The sequence below is a fragment of the Limanda limanda genome, chromosome 19, assembly GCF_963576545.1.
Source record: "Limanda limanda chromosome 19, fLimLim1.1, whole genome shotgun sequence".
NCBI classification, from domain to species: domain Eukaryota; kingdom Metazoa; phylum Chordata; class Actinopteri; order Pleuronectiformes; family Pleuronectidae; genus Limanda; species Limanda limanda.
In genome coordinates, this window is record NC_083654.1 from 3,463,243 (window position 1) to 3,481,165 (window position 17,923).

General features: G+C 42.7%; 1 protein-coding gene across 1 annotated transcript in view; it reads left to right on the plus strand.

Moving 5' to 3' along the window:
• ptprua (protein tyrosine phosphatase receptor type Ua) overlaps positions 1-17,923 on the plus strand; it is a 203,113-nt gene that overhangs the window by 163,617 nt on the left and 21,573 nt on the right. Inside the window, exons 18-24 of the mRNA XM_061092754.1 lie at positions 1,826-1,898; positions 2,856-2,932; positions 5,138-5,155; positions 9,104-9,140; positions 14,176-14,273; positions 16,000-16,116; positions 16,534-16,688. Of these exons, the coding sequence (XP_060948737.1) occupies positions 1,826-1,898; positions 2,856-2,932; positions 5,138-5,155; positions 9,104-9,140; positions 14,176-14,273; positions 16,000-16,116; positions 16,534-16,688 (575 nt within the window). The remainder of the gene's footprint in view (positions 1-1,825; positions 1,899-2,855; positions 2,933-5,137; positions 5,156-9,103; positions 9,141-14,175; positions 14,274-15,999; positions 16,117-16,533; positions 16,689-17,923) is intronic.

Sequence of the window (17,923 nt, forward strand, 5' to 3'; positions counted from 1 at the left end):
ACACACGTACAAACCAACCAACAAAACTCGGACAGGTGAAAACATAACCTCCTTGGTGGAGTTAATAATTTGAGCTCTCTTTTGGACAATACTGTGCAACTGCTCACAAGTTTTTCCCCACATTTAAAGAAAAATGATCAATGTAAGGATGTGTACAATACAAAGCTGCATAGCAATAAGGTTCTGCATTTCAATCCTGGTGTGACTGAGGCTTGTCTGGAGTTTGTCTCTAAGTGTCAGACGTGTGATAGACTGTACAGGATGTACCTTGCCTCAGTGTGAACTGGGATCAACTCCAGCCTGTGGGACCCTCCAGGGACATGCAGTGTGGCATATGGATGGATGTTGGGATTGTTTCATATATATTGTCCTTTTCTTAAAGCCCATGAAAAACCTTATAATGTCAGTCAGCTTGTTGTTATGAGTGATGATGTCTCACTCGAACGCAGGATTGCCTGTATTTGTGTTTTTGTCTGGGGTGGAATGAGCTCGGTGGGAAAAAAAATGCAATATAACATTCTTTCATGAAAAAATAAATAATTCACGCTGATTGCATCCGCCTTCGCTGCAGGAATCTGTGCGGGTTTGCGTGATGTCAATTTTGCCATTTGTTTCATGTTCGTGACCAGTCGTCCGTAATTTGTGACTGCAGAGACTGTCTGCACCAGAGCTGTGTGAACAGCAAAGTGGATGCTTTTTTCATCTGTGATATCTGCACACTGTCTCCACTGTCTTCCCCTTCCTCTAACCTTTGTTGTTGCTCCTCTACTCCTGTTTTCTACTACACAAGCAAGGAGCATGTTACCCCACCCCCCCCCTACCTGTTACGTGTGTGGAAGGTCAAGTCCAACCTTGCGTTCGTGTCACAAACCTGAAAGATATAGCAATATTTGAATATAAATCTCACCACAGATATGGTTTAATGTTTTTTTATTTATTCATAGAAATTAAATGAGACATACTTGAGATTTGAAACCAAGCTTTCAGGGGCTTTAAGCATTGCGCATCATGACTTTAGCTGATAAGATAATCGAGTGAGAAAAATATCAAGCAAAGTTCCATGAAGGTGATCGGGATGGTGTATTAGCTCCAGAAAACACAGGGTGCTGGACAAAGGAGTGATAAACAGGATTACATCAGGTATTACCTGTGTAGGATCCAGTAGCCGGTGTAATTCCCTGATCATCTGGCTTGGAGCGGTCAGGGTCTCAGGTGGTCCCATTTTGCACCTCCACACACACACATGAGAGATTGTGAGAGCCTGGATGGACCAAGAATTACAGCAGGGAGATCAGGCAGAGACTTGGAATACAGAATATGACATAACTCACTCCAGACCCACCTAAGCCTCCCATTTATGTTTATGTCTCCTCGTACTCCTCCTTTGTTTTTACTATTAATTTCGATCCGGTGAGTCACCAGCAGCTTAAGTCGACGAGCGCCATTAACAGCTGTCACAAATTTAGCAGTTTAACACGGAGGTTTTATACAGCGCCGCCGTCTTCTCCGAGCAGTGAGTCTCACACACTGTGTCCGGAATGAGAATGAGTGCAGATTGGCCGCCCCCCCACTCTCTCAAGGCCACAGCCATCTCTCAGCGGCCCATGTCATCCCTCCGCCTCAGCTCTCCCCGCTACGTCGTGGCAGATGTCTGCTGATGACTTGGCAAGTCGCTAACGCAGTGAAGCTACTTAGACAACCTCAGGGTAACACTTTGGAGTGCATTAGCCAATTGTGAGATCGGAGATGCAGCAAAGACACATCGTCCGCTGTTCATTTGTAACGGCTCCCGCTCAAACTTAACTTGTGCTGTCTAACTTTGCAGAGCTTCTTCGATGGCTGGGACGTCACGAAAAAGAAGGACAAGACCAAAGGGAGGCACGATAGCTTGCTAAGCCGTAAGTATTTTTGCTGGGGTTGAATATTACAAGGGAGGAATGTTGATGCTATTATCACCTGGCTCTGCTTCACTCTTTCTTTTATTGTAGGCTCCAGCACACCTTAACATTCATAGCTTTTTATACTTACACACTGAAATAGGTTACCTTTTAATGAGAGTCTGTATCCGGTGAGTCAGCCAACACCACCCACTGATTATTTTTACTCTGAGCTGAATTGTAAGTAGTTTGTAGTTAAGGTTTGAATAATTAAAACTGATTGTTGAAGAGTGGATTTACTGGTTTTGAAATAGCAGACACTGTAGGTTGTAAGCAAGCCAACAGGTTATAATGCATATGGACGTGAAATCACACAGAACTACTATAGTTTCTGATCTATTTAATTATCTGATTGATCACGGTTCTTTCTTTGGTCTGACTCAAGCTGCTTTCAGACATGCACTGAACTCCGGATAATGTCCAGACATTCTCCAGAGGGGCTGTATGCTCAAACGCAAATGTCAGACAGGGTTCAGACCAGAGTTTCTCTGCCTAGTCCCCCAGTAAAAACTTGCTCATGATTCTACCATGAGCAAGTGAGCTTTCTGATACCTCTACCACAGGAGAGATGGGAAAGTGAAAAACAAAAAGGAAACAAATATCTCAGGATCAAAAAATAGAGCTGACGAAAATGTCAAGAGAGACAAAACCTCCTGTCTCACACCTCACCTGAACATCTTCTGTGTTGTGAACGCCAGTTGTGAACAGAGTTCATTTCTGAAAAAGGCTTTGTGAAGTTATGGCATTTCAACACCTTGAGTATGTGACCTTAGAGGAATGATGATTAAAAAAAAGTTTTCATAAGCTAGTTTCATCGTCTTAGTAGATGAAATAATCCACATTCTCAAATACATTCAAATGATGTGAGCTGGGTGACCTTTTTTTTTTTTAAAAGACATTGTTTCCTGTGCATTTCAGATGATCGTCATCGGGTCAAACTGCACTCTCTGCTTGCAGACCCCAGTTCCGACTATGTCAACGCCAACTACATCGACGTAAGTCCCTTGCAGTCTTATTCTTCCATTCTCTCAACTTATACTCCATCACCTCTGTCTTTGCTGATCCCACATTTCCGCCTTAACAGCTTGAACTAATCACCTTTTGTGCTTGACCATAGGACAACTCCACATGCATTGTGTGAGCTCTCAGACTGAACAATCATTTAGAGCAACGCCCACAACACAGCATTACACTCATGCATGCAAGCACGCGCAGGTTTCAGGGTGAGACAACTCCAGAGTTCCTACAAATGCCCCTGAGCTCCCGACTCACCCAAGTGCTTTCGTGAGGCAACGTTGCACAGCAATTGGAGCTGCAATAACGCAGCTGATCTTTTCATCTAATTTCAGATATTTCGATCTCACCTACAGTTCAGCTCGAGTGAGCATCTCAGGGAGCCTCTCCAGTCCCAGCAACAGCTCCTGGCCCTGCCAGATCCTATCTGAGCAGCTTTGAATTAGATGAAGCAACACTATCCGAAGGACAGTTGCTCTATCCTTCAGCACAGGTCAGGCTGAGTTCTCTTCTGCTCCCTCACAATGGAAGGGGCACTTGAAGAGCTCTCATCAGCCTTGGATCTGTTTGTTGGCGCAGTATTCTGAAGTACTCAGGATGGGGTAGCTCCGGGGTTACCATGAGTTGCAATGGCCTATGAGGGCTGTATTGTGTCCTCTGTTCCTGCTATAGTTTGCAGAACAAAAGAATATAAAATGTGTACAGAAGGGGCCATATCAGTGGAGGATGCCAGAATCAGTGCATGTGAGTGGCTGTGGTTAAAAAAGAGCGTCAAAGCTCACAATGCTGTGTATGGTCACTTTATCCCCTTTAGTGCTCCATGAGGGCTCCATTATGAACGCTCAAAGGACCTTTGTGTCATTAACTGTGCCATCTACAGCACTGCCTGCATGTCATGCCAAGAACCAGGGCTCACAACACCACAGTGAAATGATTCCAGATGATTCATGGATGAGTCCAAGGTTGGATTAAATGGAACGCTGCTTTGTTTAAAGGTTAAACTGAAAACTTCCACCACCCTCTGCTCTCATTCGCAGTTTTTCTTTTGCATGGGTAGAAAGACATGACATTTCATGTCAAATCTTTAGATCTTCCTTTTGATTATATCTGTTGCCTACAGATGTAACACAGGAGGTGACACCATCACAACTCAGTCCTTAAGAGATTGTGCGTTTGTTGTTCAAAACGCCCACCTCCAGTATTTACTTTTTTCTTCTCCTCATACTCGCAAAACGTGTTGCACTTGTGTTGATAGCAGCGGTAATTTGTATAGGAAAGTTGAACTGTGAGTGAGAAGTAGAAGTTATGGTCGCCTTGACTGAGCAGACAAATCGGAAAGTATAAATTCTTTGAATGACAGACACATTCTGCTTTATCTAAACACTTAATATACGGAATATGCAGGATGACCCAGTTTATCCGTTCATGTCAATTTAAAGAAAATTTACCTGACTTCAGATTTCTAATAACTCAGTTCAGACAACTCTCAGCTATTGAATTAAAAAAATGAGGGCAACTTCCCCATCATTAATAATCATGCTGTACTCATGTCTGAGCTGTGAACGCTTTGCTTAAAAAGTCATGTTAGCCAGACTTATGTGGTAAGGTTAGAGATTGATATTAATTAAGAACTACTCTATGGTTCAAATTTATAATAATGTTAAATGCATGTCTGTGATTGGACACACTCATCCGCAACCACCCTCACTTTGTGCCATGCTACACACTGTTTCTTACATTGGCAGTGAATGTAAGCACAACACACACTGAAAAATAGAACACATTCCTCGAGCAAGTAATAGAACACATTCAATTATTAATTTCCTTAGGTATTACACATGTCTACAGGCACCATGTCTCTCTCTTTACTTTACACGCAATAAATAAAGTTATAGTATGCTGAAGGTGAGTGGGCTCACGGGAAGCAAATACAGGAAGAAAAGTTGTCCTAACTAAAAAACAAACATTGGCTGGCTATCATAGAAATATGAGGATTTGAGGTTTCTGAACGTTATTCTCTCCACAGGTCCTCAAAGCAAGCCGTTTTTTTTAACCACTTCATCACCCTCACCTTTTTCTTGTCTTAAATCACAATAACTAGCTCTTGTTTCCTCCTCTGCCTTCCTTCTTTCTCTCTCTCTCTCTTTTGTCCGCCCCCCTGTTTTCCACCTTTTGGCATCTCTTAGATTCGGATAAACAGGGAAGTAAGTACCTTGCTTCTCATCTCTTTTCATCTCCTCACCTTTTTCACGCTGCCCCCTCTTGCTGTCCCCGCGCCAGCCCACCATGGCTTACCTCCAACAGCAGACCCCCCCCCCCTCTCCTCTTCCACTCTAAACCACTGAGCTTTTCTGCCTTTAGCCGTTACTTTTTTCCCCTGTGCAACTCTTCTGAAAACTGACAGCAGCAGTCTCTGTGTCTTTTTTCAGCCATAATCAGATGCTCACCGAGAGTCTTTGCTTAACACCGGGCTGTCCTATAAAAGGCCGATAGAATACCATAGAGGAGAGCAGACGAGGTCAGATCAAACCCAGCGTACACACCGGGACACAGCAGGCATTGTAAATATATCCAGTGAGCTGGGGAAAAAACTAACAAACTACGGAGCATGAAAGATCAGGAATTATTTTAGTGACAGCTTACAAGGGTTTTACCTGATAGCACTCAGCTTCACCGCAGTGCATCCATATTTATCAAGCATCTCAGAGAAGAGTAATTGCCTGGTCACACTGCAACACTCTGTGACTTGTCTCTGTGAAATAGGTGCTTGGAAATTCTGTGTCTAGGTGAATACTCGCAGGGCTAGTTTTCATGATACAGTGACTGACCACCTTACTAGTAACATAATAATAATAACTTAATTTAGCGATAGAAATAATAATATAAAAGATACAGATACTAAAAGTCTTAAGAAGAGAGATACAACTGGTAACCTATTCTGGTAGTCTAATCCATTCTGGCTGATGCTCCAGAATGTAGGGGCCCTCACGGCAATGGCTCTTTCTCCTTTGGTTTCAGTCTGGCCTTTGTATGGCTAGCAACACCTTCCCAGAGGATCTCAGACTGCGTCCTGGCTCATAGTGAGATAAAAGATCTGAAAAATCAGAAGGGCCCAGGCCACACCAGGCTTCTAAAGTAATTCAAACTACCTGGTAACTTGCTTGTATTAGCAGGCCACACAAGCCAGCGAAGCTAACAGACTAAAATGCCATTTAGCAAGCAAGAAAACTTGTTACTAGACAGTCAGTGAGATTTGTGTGAAAATTCTTAGTCAACCGTGTCATGATTATCCACGAAGAGTTTAATCGAGGCCAGCTGGAATTGTAGATTCCTCGTGTCTGCAAAAACCATCCCACCAAGACCCTTTACAGGCTGTTGTCTCTACTAAGCAAGACTGAGCTGAACGACAAGTCTATCAGAGTGAGCTTTGCATTCTGGGATGTGGCAGTGTATGTTTAACTGTAGTAACTTGTAGTGGTCATCCTATTAGCTGGCTGGAGAATTAATCAATGTATCAAATCAATAAGCACATTAATGTTATATGATTTGTAGTGATGCGTTTTAGTTTGGTTAAATTGTATTTACCGATGAAAAGAAAAACAAACAAACTATGGGTGTGAAAATGTCCCTAGAAACCAGACTACCTTTTAGTTAGCAAATAAAAAATTGTAGCTGTCTACCATTTCAGAGGTTACAACTTTCGAAGGACTCGTTTGATTTGTCTATGAGACCATTGTTACCAGTACTCAATGGACTCTGGGACAGGTTGGCCCGAGAGGGATCCACTCTTAGGACTCTTTCTTGCTCTGGAATGGACAGACGGATTAGCCAGCCGCATACAAAGGGTTCTTGAAATGGGACAGCCTAGGTCGTTAGGTCTTGATGCAATCAATCTTCAAATGCATCCTCTGAGGGATACGGCCTCTAAATTAAGACAAAGCTAATATAAACAGTCAGTGAGCAAGCTCGCAAGTTCAGATTTGAACAGGCTTTATTTAAGAGAAGTTTTTGAACCATTAACTCCTATCCAATAACGTACTCACTTATAATGGAGCAGTTTAAACTCCAGTAGAGCAGGGTTGTATACATTTGGTGGTGAAACACAGCTAATACTCAACCGTGGCTCTCTGTTAGTCAGCACTGTTAATGGTTGGAAATTGGCAGTACGGATTTTCTCATCAAAGTCCGTTAGAGCTACATGAAAGCTCGGCTTGGATTTGCTTTGCCGCCACAAGAGAATCCGTTAATGTGGGAGGTGCATTGAAATGAACGGCTTGTGGTGTGAAATCTTGCTGTCATGAATACAGATGTATTTGTGAATTTATTTTCTGGAATGTACGTACAGTAAAGGTCCACACAAATCCTATTTGGTTCAGTGAGAATCTAAATTACAATGGTGTACATAGCAAAATATGCTCCTTAACTTTACTTAACCTGCTTCTGTGTGTCACTTCCTTTTCTCTAAAAGTGGGCCATGAGTCGCATGAATTTATTCATCCCAGAGTTTTAACTAGAACAAAAAGGCAACTCAAAATACTTTTGAATTGAAGAAGCCTGAGAACTGACTCTAATGGCTTCAGTAATCCCAGGGAGGATGTTTTTTATCTCTTAAAGTTTCAGCAGGATTCCTAAGTGACTCTGAGATGCATGAAAAATATGAACTAATTTACTTGCCTACACCAAGGTCAGATATTCACTGACTTATTACAGGCTGTTGTAGATAGAGTGAGCCCAACACGTGAAGGCAAAAACCAACTGAAAGTTGTTTTTGATGAAGCTCTATAGTTTCAGATTACTCTGCATGTTATTCATATTTGTTTGTTTATTTTTCTATCCACTTCATTGTGAATTCACATCGCTTGATGTTTTTCTGCTTGCCTGCTGTTGAAAAGTGCAGTTGCCAAGGTGACAGACAGGAAACTGGTTGGCCCAGCGAAACACAGCAACAGAGGCTCATGGGAATGAGGGTCACTGCACTCTTTCATAGTGATGGGCATCCATCTCAACATCCGTTTGTGGCATGACAGTTGTGGAATGTAATTTGTGTTGCTGTGTGGCAGAATATTGCATATGTGTATATATATATGTATGTGTGTGTGTAGTCTAGGTATTACTCATGTTGTAGGGACCTGTTTCCAGAGAGTCACATACATAATGCGGACATGTCTTCCTCAAAATGAATACATAGATACAATTTAGGTTATGGGGCTAAAACAAATCAGTCTCCTATAAGGTAAATCCTCATTTAAAGGTGAAAAAGGTGTTTGAAGGTTATGTTAAGGTAAACCTAGTGTAAGGTTAGAATCAGTCTTTCACTGTGTGTGTGTGTGTGTGTGTGTGTGTGTGTGTGTGTGTGTGTGCATGTGTAGGAGAGAATGTGGTGTACTTGATTTGTACTGTACAAATGTTTAACATATATACAGCAGTTGGAATCCCCTTATCCATGGGTGATTGGAGAGCACACTGAGATCTTAAAGCAACAGATCTATCATGCTTGGCTGCTTTGCATTCAGTGGACATGGAGGACGGCCGGGATGCCACTAATAGCCTTCCAGACCGAGAACACTGTATCATAACTTTGCTAATGCCAAGCTGGGCAGAAAGGAGACAGGCAGATCAGTCAATGTCACTCAGTTAGAATTACTCCCAGAGCTGAAGATCCCTCACTTGTCAAACCACCTTTGATCAGAAGCTCCGGCTGCATGCAAAGCACCGCATGCTGGTCCGTCTTTGAAATGCAGCTCCCTCACTCCGCATGTAATGACCTGGCTCAGAGACAGACAGAGAAAAACTTGAATTCATGCCATTTTCTCTGTGTATTAGGATTCAAGTGTGATCCTTCGCCCCCCACTCAGAGTCTAAACAGTCCAAAGATTATGGCCACTGCCATCAGCCAATAGCCCGGTGCAGAATAGTCTTCACAGCCACTGAAATATCTTCAATCACAAGCAAAGCAGAAAGTTAGCGGAGCGCTGACATCAAACCCGGCTCCGAGATGAATAAGTGATGCCTTGATGCCGAAAATGGAGAATGAGAATGGATGGGTGGGGTGAATTGAGAGTCAGAGGTCCCTCAGTCTCACTTCATCATGTGCTCATATAAATATTAAGTCTCTCTTCTTACCACTTTTCTTTGCTCTGTCCGTCACACAGGGTTACCAGCGATCGAACCACTTCATCGCCACTCAAGGTGAGTGTGAAAGGCCCAGCGGCGTTGTTGAACTGCTAATATTTACTTTGTTTGTGCTGTTCCTCACACAGCAGCCCGACTCCCGCTATTCAAATTAGTTCACTGAATTATTGATGTGTAAACAAGAATGGGGCCCTTGTTGCATCAGGCTCACATCTGGATTTCCGCCGTAAAAGCCTCACTTCCCTCCGTGTGCGAGAAACACTCCCACAACAATCGACTGTAACTGTCAGTCAATCTCCACTGTAACACTACTTACTGTCGCTCGCTGTGAAGCTCGGCTTTTGTGTCTCCCCTCCCCACCATCTGCATGTGTGGCGCACAGTCTCTCTGATGTTGGTTTGATACGCCATATAAGCTGCGTTCCCCAGGCAGCACACTCACAGAGAGATAGAGAATAAAGAAAGAGAGACGCTCTCTTTATTCTCTCCCGGCTCTGATCCTATTTATTCAGGGAATATGTTTTTCACTTCCGTAATCCCCCTCTGATTTCTTTTCCATCTTTCACTTTGGTCTCAGTTCTTCCACTTCACAAACGTAACCTCAGAAAATGGCTCAGCCCCTCTCTGTCACATTTTGCTCACAGAGTCTTTCAGCACACAAAGGTGGAGGCAGAGGTGCAGGAAGTGTCACTGTGAAGGCATCTGCTGAAATTTGACTAGAAGTGGAGCTAGAAGTTATAGATTTCAACTATCGAACAACGTGGTAAAGCATCTTAGGTTGATAAGATAGAGAAGTGTCTTTTATTCAAAAAGTAAAACAACTTCACTAGTTACATAATGACTAGATTCACATTCTAAAGAACTGCTTTATACTTTATTCCTAAATGTATGTGGATTGGCTTGCTGATAAAAACCCTTTTATCACAACTATATGAAAATAAAATATTGGACACATTACTGAACATGGACAGCAGTCTGTTGATTTTTTTAAAAAACATGGCAAATGGCCTGTGTGTAAACATCTGGTGACAGAACCGTGTCATGGTCCCTGGCTCATTCTGATGTTTGACATTTTGACTAATTAGATCTCCTGTATCTTCAGGCTGCCACCACATTATTGGCTGATTTGGTAATTTCAAGATTAATTGCTTTGTATCTTTTTTTTTACCAAAAACATTGCCAATGTTACCAGACAATTATTTCTTCACCTTGACATAGTATATCAACATATTGGGACCCAAACATTGACGAAAAAAACATACATTTAAAGAGGAACAAATATATTAAAAATGTGTTATTTTTTTGTGCTTAATGAAGCCTTTTCAATGTAAATGTAGGTTGTAAATGAGAAGCTATAGTTGTAAAGCTGATAACATCAAGTGAAATTTGTATTTATTTATTTATTCTTTATTTAATTAGACTGTTCCATTGAAATCAAGATCTCTTTTCCAAGAGAGGCCTGACAACAGGAAACACTTACAATCAAAAACAAACAATTAAACAGGATGAACAAATTTCAAAAGAAAATTGATAAAAATAGTACCACGATTCATTTTGAGGGAAGTTTGTAGATCATTCCACTTAGCAGGTGCATGGTAAGTGAATCCAGTTCTGCCAATATTGGTGCGTACATGAGGGATGTCCAGTGTTGGGGAGTAACGGAATACATGTAACGGCGTTACGTATTTAGAATACAAATTATGAGTAACTGTATTCCGTTACAGTTACAAATTAAATAGATGGTATTCAGAATACAGTTACATTGTTGAAATCAGTGGATTACATGACGGTACTTCTCTGTTTCACGAGTTTAATCACTGTCTCGTAAATCCACCGGAGGCAAAGCCCCCAGGAAGCAGCTGGAGACCAGGGCTGCCGTAAGAGCGCCCGGACCCCGGCGGCGTGAAGAAGCCTCACCGCTACCCGCTCGGGACCGTTACAGGCCCCGGGACCTTGGCTCTGAGAGAGTTCCGTCGCTACCAGAAATCTACGGAGCTGCTGATCCGCAAGCTGCCCTTCCAGCCCCTGGTGAGAGAAGACCGACCTGCGCTCCCAGAGCTCCGCTGTCATGGCTCTGCAGGAGACCAGCGAGGCACGCAGGGTTCACACCGGACGCTGAAGCGACGCTAAAATAATATCACCCGTTGACCCAGTAGTATAAAAGCATATGGTCACTTGTTGCTCCAACATTAACTGCAACAGCGTCCCAATTTAATGTCATCCATCTTCAAGAACTTCTCCGCTGTTTGCTCCGTTCAATGTCGGGTGTCGAGGGTAAATTAAGTATTCTCCGCCCCCCCCCCTCTCTTTATTTAAAACTCCAGGACAACAGAAGGGGAATACAAACTATGGGATGCATGCTTTATCATTTATATCATATAAAATATGTCATCAATATCGTTTAAAATCCTTTTTCAGTGTGTTTCCTGGAGCGATATGCTCGCGTCAAGCGCAAAAAATAGACCCGACGCCGAAACGATCGCTGCACGGCGCGAGGCAGCCTTGGCGCAGGGGGGGGTTCAGCCTCCGGTGAGACCCGCACAGAGGTGGGAGTGGATGGGAGCCGGACATCCAGCGGGCCCGCAGCATCGGTGGAGAGAGAGTTTAAACTGCTGCTGCTCCACTGACTATAACAACGCCGCAATAGTACACTTAAAAAATGCAATACAAATCGGAAGTATTCCAAGTATTCAGAATACGTTACTCAGATTAGTTAATGTAATGGAATACGTTACAGATTACATTTTTGTGCATGTATTCTGTATTCTGTAACGGAATACGTTTTGAAAGTATCCTTCCCAACACTGGGGATGTCTAACCCTAAGTAGTTACTGGTTTGTGTGCTGTATGTTCTGGTTTTAAACCAGCCATGGGATTTGATTATTTTGTCAGGATCATGCTACGACCGGAGTTTACCGATTTTCTTTATAATATAGAAATAAATATATGCTTCCATCTCTATTGGCTACAAGCCGATATAGATTTGTTTATGTATTTGTGATCTTGGAACACAATCAATCAGTTTCTGACAGTCTCATCTGCTAAACTGCTGAAATGATGGTTGGAAAATTAACATATACAGGCGGAAAGTCTGTTTTAGTTTCCAAAGTAGCTGCAATTCATGACTGTCACTCCAAGGTACACACACATGCAGACACCAGTCATGCAGGGCATCATTAAAGCTGTCACTCCTGCCTCATGCTCTGCATATACTGAGCAACACTCTGCTTATACAGGCAGCGAGCCCTGGGTGGGTGGCTGTCGGGGTTGATTTGTTTTACCTTCCATGGGTGTTAAGGCAGTTGGGCTTCTGCAGCAGGTCGCAGGTGCTCGGGGCTAACTCCCTATTATGTCCAGAGATGAGGCAGCGAGAGGAGGTGGCTGGGCGGGAGGCGGACAGGGGAGGAGAAATGCCAGGCGCTGCTCTGAGAAGCTGGAGTCCAGAGCGGCAGCGTGTTGTGCTATGCATACAGATTCACCCAGCTGCTGGGATCACGCACGTCATCCGTCTCTTAACTCAATGCCTCGGCCCCTCCGGCGATGCATTAGAGGGCCTCTGCTGCTGCTTCTGCTGCTGCTGCTGCTGAAAAATTAACAACTTGCATCACTAATAAAAGCAGAAGCCGGCGCAGCGACCGGCGAGGGAACTGTGGATATAAACCAGTGACGAGAAAAAAAAATCATGGTTAAATTAGCTACCCATTTGTCTATGTGGCAGCTCAGCTCAGGCCAACAGCAGTGAAGACTGGTATTTTTGGCATTGATGAGAGGGGAAGCCGTTGTCAGGCTCCACCAATGCCCCATACTTTCTTTCTCCTCCACCTGTTGTTAATGAGGGACAAAAAGAGAACGAGATCAAAAAGCCTCTGCAAGACTTTGTGTTGCATTTTTCTTATTTTTACCAGACGATTGTTTTGAAAATTCCCATCCTTCCAGTTCCAGTCAGATTCTGAGACAGTATTCTGTGTCTTAGTCCACATCTTGGTGGATTACAGCAACTACCCCTTTTTCCTAGACTTCCTGTAAAGGAGCCATCACTAGGACAAACAAATATTTATATATAAATATTTCTCTGATTCTCAAACCCAATTTTATTATGTTCCTTTTAATTCTTCTGATTGACAGTCAAACCCACGAGTTCCACATGCATTCATTTTTAATATCAGTTGTTTTGTGGGATTTAGCGACTGTGAAAAGATAGGGAAAGTAAAGAATATCACTGACCTTATGATTTTAGAATTGCTCTTTGTTTAAAAGGTGTTGATTACAGTATCTGTTATATAAGACCTTAGAGGTTGGGAATTAAATTACTTTGGTGTACAGGCTGTCCCTAAATGTCAAGAATAAACTTCCATGCTCAACATTACAATAAATTTAGCTTTTTCCCCTGAAAGTTTTCTCTCAACTTTCCTATTTTATCAGTCTGCGAAAGCTTTTGGATTGATGTTTATTGTGCTCTACACATACACCTGAACTAAACAAATTATTGAAAACAAACAGAGAATAAATATAGTCGAGTCAAAAGATATACTGTGCTGCCACAAAGGATGATAAGGAGCAACCTGCTTTTAAATAAAGTCATCCAGCTGAGTTTGGGGAGACAAGATAATAGTCCTATTAAACAAACTGCGTGGGTTGAAATGAATAATTGTGTTCACTAACAGAGGTGGAGATGTGGAGGACCGACATTATCAACGCCACGCTGGAATGAAATCAATGAAATCCTACACTTATTCCGGGGGCTGTGATTTGTGTCTGCCACTGTTGCTTCGGAAAGGCAATACATGAGCTTGTTTGTACAATGGCTCAGGATTTGTGGGTGTATTGAAATGACATTTCTCAGTAGTATTAGGAGAACACTGAGCGGGCAATAGTTCATGAATGACACATTGTTACTCTATTCCCTGGCATGGATTACACAGTGCCTCTACATTGATAGTTATTGCTGCTATTATCTCTGACTTATGGCTCATCTCCCCACCCTCCTTCTCCTCCTGCTTTCTCTTCCTCCACCTCCTCTCCTCGCTTCTCCTCCACCGCCCCCCTCCCTCTTCTCCACCTATACCTATTGCTGTATGTCCCCTCCTCCGCAGGCCCCAAGCAGGAGATGATCTACGACTTCTGGCGGATGATCTGGCAGGAGAACTGCTTCAGTATTGTCATGATCACCAAGCTGGTGGAAGTGGGCAGGGTAGGTTTCTCTTCCCTTTGTCCTATGACCTCTCCAGACCCAGTGAAGATTGATGTGAGGGGGGATGTATTTCTGGAGCTTCCTTTATCATTTACTATATGTCAGAGGAGCTGCCACGCTCCAGGTTGTGGGAGGAAATGGCTGCCGCTGTCGGATCATGAGTGATCACCTTTTGCGGTGGTGGCTGTGCTCCAAGGTCAAAGCTTTGATGTATATGAAGGCCCATGGTGGAACTCTGTGGCCACTTTCATATTAACTCTCCCTGCCTCTGTCGAATACAGCAGGCTGCTAATACATTATTCAAAATGTGAATGACGAAAGTGTTATGAGCCGAGCGTACCATTTATTAAATGTGATCGATGAAGATACAAGAGCTGTTATAGCATTGAGCTATTTACTGTTTACTTTGTGGCTTTGCACATGGTTGCATCAACTAAACGATGGCTGTTTTGTGTGCTGGACTTCTAACTGTTAACTAAGTTTAAACTAGTCTTACTACTACTATCAGAGCAGTCAATTATGTTAACAGGAATTCACTAAGTGCAGAAATGATGCACAGTACCTACTGCCAATCTTTTCTAATTTACTTTGTGCGTTTGTCAGTTTAGTTGGCTACACAACCATCACATCTGGTACACGTTTGGTGTATTTCTTACTTTGTGTTGTTTTATTCTTAAATCTTAACAGCTCCTACTATATAAGGTATTGGAAAGGAAATGACTGCATTTGTTAGCTAGTTCAGTTAGTTACACAACACTAACACCAGGCAGTTCCTGGGTGGGAATATGGAGTACCAGCTTCTCTATGGCTGTAGTTAATGTGGTGTAACCTGTTTTAATGAAGTGATGTATATTTCTACGCTTCCTCAACACTTACTTTAAGAAAAGAGTGGCTGTAAACATCTACTTTTCCAAAGTTTAGAGATACGACGTCTGTGTATCTGCAACATTCGCGTTTGACAATTGAGATTCCTTCTAAAATGGATGATAAACAAAATAGCAAATGGCATGACATCTAATTTTGTGAAACTGAAATAACAGGCAGTCAGCACAGCCAAATAAGTGTCAGCGCGGGTCATAAATTAACAGAGACTCAGGGGAAAAATGTGAAAACAGGAGATGTAAAAATGCCCCATATAATTAAGTGTGACCTTTTAGCGTTTCACCTTTTCACATGACTGTGCAGCTCTCCCGTAGGTGGCGAGTGTAAATTTCTTCTCAGGCATTGGAAGTGAAAACATTTTTTTTTATTTTGGATCAGAAAATGAGTCTGAAGCCCAAAGCAGTAGAAAGTGTTGACACTGTGCAGCCAGCGGTGGAAGAAAATGTGGACGGCACAAAAACATAGTGCTTCAACAGAAAAATAAATAAAGCGGATGTCCTCCCAAAAAAGTTCACAGCAAAAGGGCTGGAGGGCCGAGTGATGGTGGATGGAGACGAAAAATAACACCATCGCCGACTGTCAGTTCCGTTTCCAGGAGAGGCCGTTAAAAAACACATCAAGACACCTCTCATCTCACCTTGGTGCCAGGACTTTTACGTCTCAGATGTGATGGTGGTGATGCCTGGAATAACTGTAGCCAAGTCCAAATACTCAGCAAACGTCACTAGGATTAGAGCAGTTTGTTTGCAGTTTGTTTCACTGGAGGAGACCTCAGTGCCAGGCACTAATCATCTGTATATCTCTGTGAACCTGTCTAAACTTTAGCTGTTTGTTATTTGTCCAGATGAAGTGCTGCAAGTACTGGCCTGATGACACCGAGCTCTATGGCGACATCAAGATAACACTACTGAAGACAGAAACCCTGGCCGAGTACACTGTGCGCACCTTTGCCATGGAGAGGGTGAGTCCCACTCTCGTATTATCTCAACTGTCTCTGGGTAACCTTTATGTCATGTATATCCATTAATACAATCATCAGTTTATTAGGTACCCCCGGCTGAAATTGAGGGACTCTAATACTGCAGCACTGCAATGAATTCTCCCTTTGTGATGGTTATAATGTTCAATGAGCGTAGGTAGAGGTAATACAACTCAGCAGCAGTACAAGTTACATCCTGCCATCGTAAACTTAAATCCACTCCTCTCTAAACCAATATCATCACAGACTGAACATTACAACCTTCACGAAGGGGGATTAATTGCAGGATTTGTTGCATTAGCTGCATTAGTTCTTGCCAGGTGTAGCTTATATACTTTCAACTCAGAGTATCAGCCTCAGGCTTGCTGAAAAGGTTTTGTGTTTGTGTGCTTCCTCCAGAGGGGTTACCCTGCCAAACACGAGGTGTGCCAGTTCCACTTCACCTCGTGGCCTGAGCACGGCGTGCCGTACCACGCCACTGGCCTGCTGGCTTTCCTGCGCAGGGTCAAAGCCTCGACACCTTCTGATGGTGGGCCCGTCGTCGTCCATTGCAGGTACCTCATCACTTTACCTCCTGATCTCAGATATTATGGTTGAAGCCTCCGTTTTAATGACGGGTTACTTATTTGACCCTGTTTATTTATACTCCAGCTTGTGTTTTTATATATTTCCCAAATTATCCGTCAGCTTCTTGCTGCTGTACATGTGTAGGTGGAGAGCAGAATGGTGATTCAATACAACAGGATGCTACGTTTTACACATAACCAGCAGAAATGAAGTTCATACTGTTTCCCTTTGCAGTGAATGACTTCTGTTTCCTGTGCTTGGACGCTGATGTTATACCTACACAAGAATCCTGTGTCCATAGATTTAATTTGCATTCACCTGAGGATGTGGGTATATGCCAGTTGAATGCATCATTTAATAATGTCAGATTTGTGGAAAAATGTAAAATGGATTTTCCTTGCTGGGATGGCATGTTTACCATATACAAGACAAAAAGACACAATAGATACAGATAGTGTTTTTGTATACACTTTGAATAGGAACACTTCTTATACTGTTAACAACATAGGGGGGGGTTGGCCTAGGGGGGTAGAGTAGGCGTTCTCCAACAAGAAGGTTGCCGGTTCAATCCCCACTCTTCCCCATCTGCATGCCGAAGTGTCCTTGGCAAGATACTGAACCCCTAAATGGCCCCTCATAAATGTTGAGTGTACTAAAAAGTGTAAGTCGCTTTGGACAAAAGCGTCAGCTAAATGACATGTAATGTAATAATGTAACATGTAATGTAACAAAGCATTCACGTCATTCTGTTACTAAACCCCGGGTTGCGTCGGGAGAGAGACTTCTTGTTCCATGTCACCACCACTTGAGCTCTATTGTGGTCTGAACAACCAGACGGAGACGGGTTGAAAAGGATGGTCTTTGTGAGAGAATTCATAACGGTTTGTCGACTACTTCTTGACACGTTCATGATCATGAAGAATGAATACAACCTATAATCACATTTCTGCAGCTATCACAAAGCATTCTATGGTGTATGGAAGCAGATCTCCTGCGTGTTATTCATACTACTCTTCTAGCGGGCTGGAGTCTCACCCATTCTCATATACCACGTGTAGTTCACAGCAAAAAAGACTTATCTTTCAGCACATTTTCTATGTCTATATTTGTTGAGTATGTAACAATCAAATATATAAGGTTAGTAAAATCACTTCAGCGTTCCTGTTTACTGAATCCATTTATTGATTTTGCCAAGTTTTTTGTTGTTACTGTAGCTACAGAA